Genomic DNA, 2,953 nt, shown 5'->3' on the forward strand with positions numbered 1-2,953 from the left:
AAAACCACAAATAGTTTTCTCTTTCAAGAACCCAGGGCCAGCTTTCACAAAATTTCCAGTTGCAAACATCAAATTCCCTGACTTTCATGAATATTTTTAAAATTCCCTGACCATTCCCTGTTTTTTATGAAGAATAACGAATTCCCTGACTTTTCCCGGTATTCCCGGTTTTTCCGGCCGCTACGAACCCTGAGTTAAGTTTATCTGAGCATCAATTAGTGCAGGATATCAACACGAGGTGGAATTCTACCTCCTATATGGCAGAACGCTTGTTGGAACAAAAACGGGCAAGCTCTCTTTATGTGGCTGAGCACGACGACAAACTCACTAATTTAACAACTCATCAGTGGTGCTTGATGGAACAGTGTGTAAAACTTTTAAAGCCATTTGAAGAAATAACTAAAATCACAAGTTCTGGCCTTTCCTGCATATCAGAAGTTATACCGCATGTAGCTGCATTAAAAAAATACTTAGAGAAGAATGGGACTGCACAACGAACAGCTGACTTGCCTCGATTGAGAGCTTCCTTAACAGCTGAATTGGAATCTCGCTTTAGCTCCTTGAGTGAAGATCCGACTTATCTTATTGCAACTTTCTTAGACCCCAGATTTAAGACAAACTATTTGGGAACACTTGAAGCTGAAAGAGCGCGACAGAAGATCTTATTGGAGTACCTAAAAATGACTTGCGACGAGTCTTCTAACAGTGGTAGTTCATCGGCGTCTCCAATACCTACTAAAAGAAATAGAGGAAATGAAACTGATCTAAATGTTACTTGCGAATCTCACGACACCTTTTGGGATTGTTTCGATGAAGTATCAAATGAAAACAATAGTCAATGTCGCGATCAGGGAAAAAACACAATTGCAAACGAGATTGACTACTATTTGAAGACAAGTCGAATTGATCGCCACCGCGACCCTTACACTTGGTGGTCAGTTAACTCGAAACACATTTGACAAAGTTTGCCAAAGTGTACCTTTCAGCTCCTTGCAGCAGTATTTATAGCGAGAGGCTGTTTTCCGAAGCTGGCTTGGTATACGAAAACAAGCGAAATCGCCTGTTGCCTGCAAACTGTGAAAATTTGGTATTTATTCACCATAATTTACCACTTGTTAATTTTGAGTATTAAAATTAAGGTAATTTTAGTATTTTAGTTTTTCTGGATGGTTCTTTTTTTGGTCTTTGTGAATTTTTTGTAACTTTCAGCTTTAAATAAAAGCCGTCATAATTATAATCCATTTTCTTATTATTTGCCTCACAAATTGTTTCTTTTATTATTTATGTATTAAAGTTGATTTTAGGGAATTGTGTCGCAATTTTTGAATATCCGGTATCCTGCCGGATATTAAGCTACTATCCGGTATCCGGCCGGATAGTAAATTTAGGCCGGATACCGGATAGTTACCGGATATCCGTTTCATCTCTACTAGAAACCACTTCTTCTCAATTATTATTACTCAATAAAAGAGCCCATCAAACTGAAGTAAATACTGGATTACTAACGATTATCTCACAAGCAGCACAATTAGTAGACGATACAAAACAAAAATTAGAAAATCTCACACCTCATAAGAATTAGCGTACAAAACGAGGACTAATAAACGGAATTGGCACCGCATTTAAATGGATTTTCGGAACATTAGATAACGATGATCGAAGAAAATCAATCAAGCAATTGACAAGCTAAATAAAAACAATAATCATATAAAATATCAATTAAAGACTCAGGTTAGCTTAACATCCAAACTAATAAATGAATATAACAAGACAATCACAACATTAGCACAAAATCAAAAAGCTATTCAAAATTATTTAATGCAAACGTTCGCAGAAGTTAATGATCAAATTAATTATGTTGTCACTACACTAACTATTCAAAACGTGAGTACTCAACTATTTGTAAACCTATATTACATTAACGAATTTTTAGATGAACTAGAAAATGGCATTGTCTTTGCATCGTGGAATTTTGTGCATAATTCAATTTTACCAAAAAATAAGCTAATGCACATACTAGAGGTAGCAAAAGAACTTTATAGCAGTTAAAATATTCTAGAGCTCAATCATTTCCAAAATTACTATTCATATTTAGGCACTTCAGTACATTTTAATGACGAATTAATTACTTTTGTAATCAGTATGCCAATCTTAACAGCAGATATTTATTTCTACTACCATTTGATCCCTGTTCCTATACAAAATCTCACAATTATTCCAACCATTCCAGATTATCATTTGACAGGAGCCTACTACGTTATTTTACATATAAGCTATTTGTAAACTTCGCATTTTTTCATAGAAATGATATTTCATGAAAAACTAATGAATTTTGGTATAGGAGCGGGTATAGCAAAGTTGTAGAGAATTTAGTTCTGCATCTATGGTATGAAAATATACAGGGTGTTGCATTTAAAAAATTCGAGATTTTTCAATTTTTCAATTGGCAATTTTGACATATTTTGGTCACCATGTATAACGCAGTCCAGTTTTTGGAGCATGATTCGGAAGAGTCATCCTTACTAAACATCTGATAAAAAATGGGCTTAGTAGCTATTAGTATAACCTGTCAGTATTAGAAAATGTAAGCAGCCAATATCGACTAGAAAAACCTTTCAAGCGAGATATCTCAAAAACTGTGAATAATTGAATAGAACTATTCTACACAAAGTACCCTTTATTTTTGATGTAGAATCCGAAAAAAATATAAAAAATGTGTATTTCCATTTAAAAAACCAAAGTGGGTGTCTGGCCAAGAAAAGTGGAACACCCTGTATAGTTGAATATATTTTTAATTTGTACATTCCGAGACATGTGTCAATACAGTAAAATGAAAAATTCATATACCTCATTTTAACATAGATATTGAACTTTCCCGCACTAGTGGGACACGCTGTATATATTTTAAAATAATAGTTAATATTTGTATACAGTTCAACAAAATGTCTGTATT

General features: G+C 34.0%; 1 protein-coding gene across 1 annotated transcript; it reads left to right on the plus strand.

The window, feature by feature from the left end:
• The first annotated feature begins 257 nt into the window (after window positions 1–257).
• Window positions 258–959, plus strand: LOC108910732 (zinc finger BED domain-containing protein 4-like). The gene has a single exon (XM_018715433.1). The coding sequence runs from the start codon at window positions 258–260 to the stop codon at window positions 957–959; it is 702 nt and encodes a 233-aa protein (XP_018570949.1).
• The last annotated feature ends 1,994 nt before the right edge of the window (window positions 960–2,953 follow it).

This window comes from Anoplophora glabripennis, unplaced genomic scaffold (genome assembly GCF_000390285.2).
Source record: "Anoplophora glabripennis isolate ALB-LARVAE unplaced genomic scaffold, Agla_2.0 scaffold677, whole genome shotgun sequence".
Taxonomy (NCBI): Eukaryota; Metazoa; Arthropoda; class Insecta; order Coleoptera; family Cerambycidae; genus Anoplophora; species Anoplophora glabripennis.

Bases quoted from the DNA above. Each gene is read 5' to 3' on its own strand.
- LOC108910732 (XM_018715433.1), top strand. From the start codon at position 258: ATGGCAGAACGCTTGTTGGAACAAAAACGGGCAAGCTCTCTTTATGTG.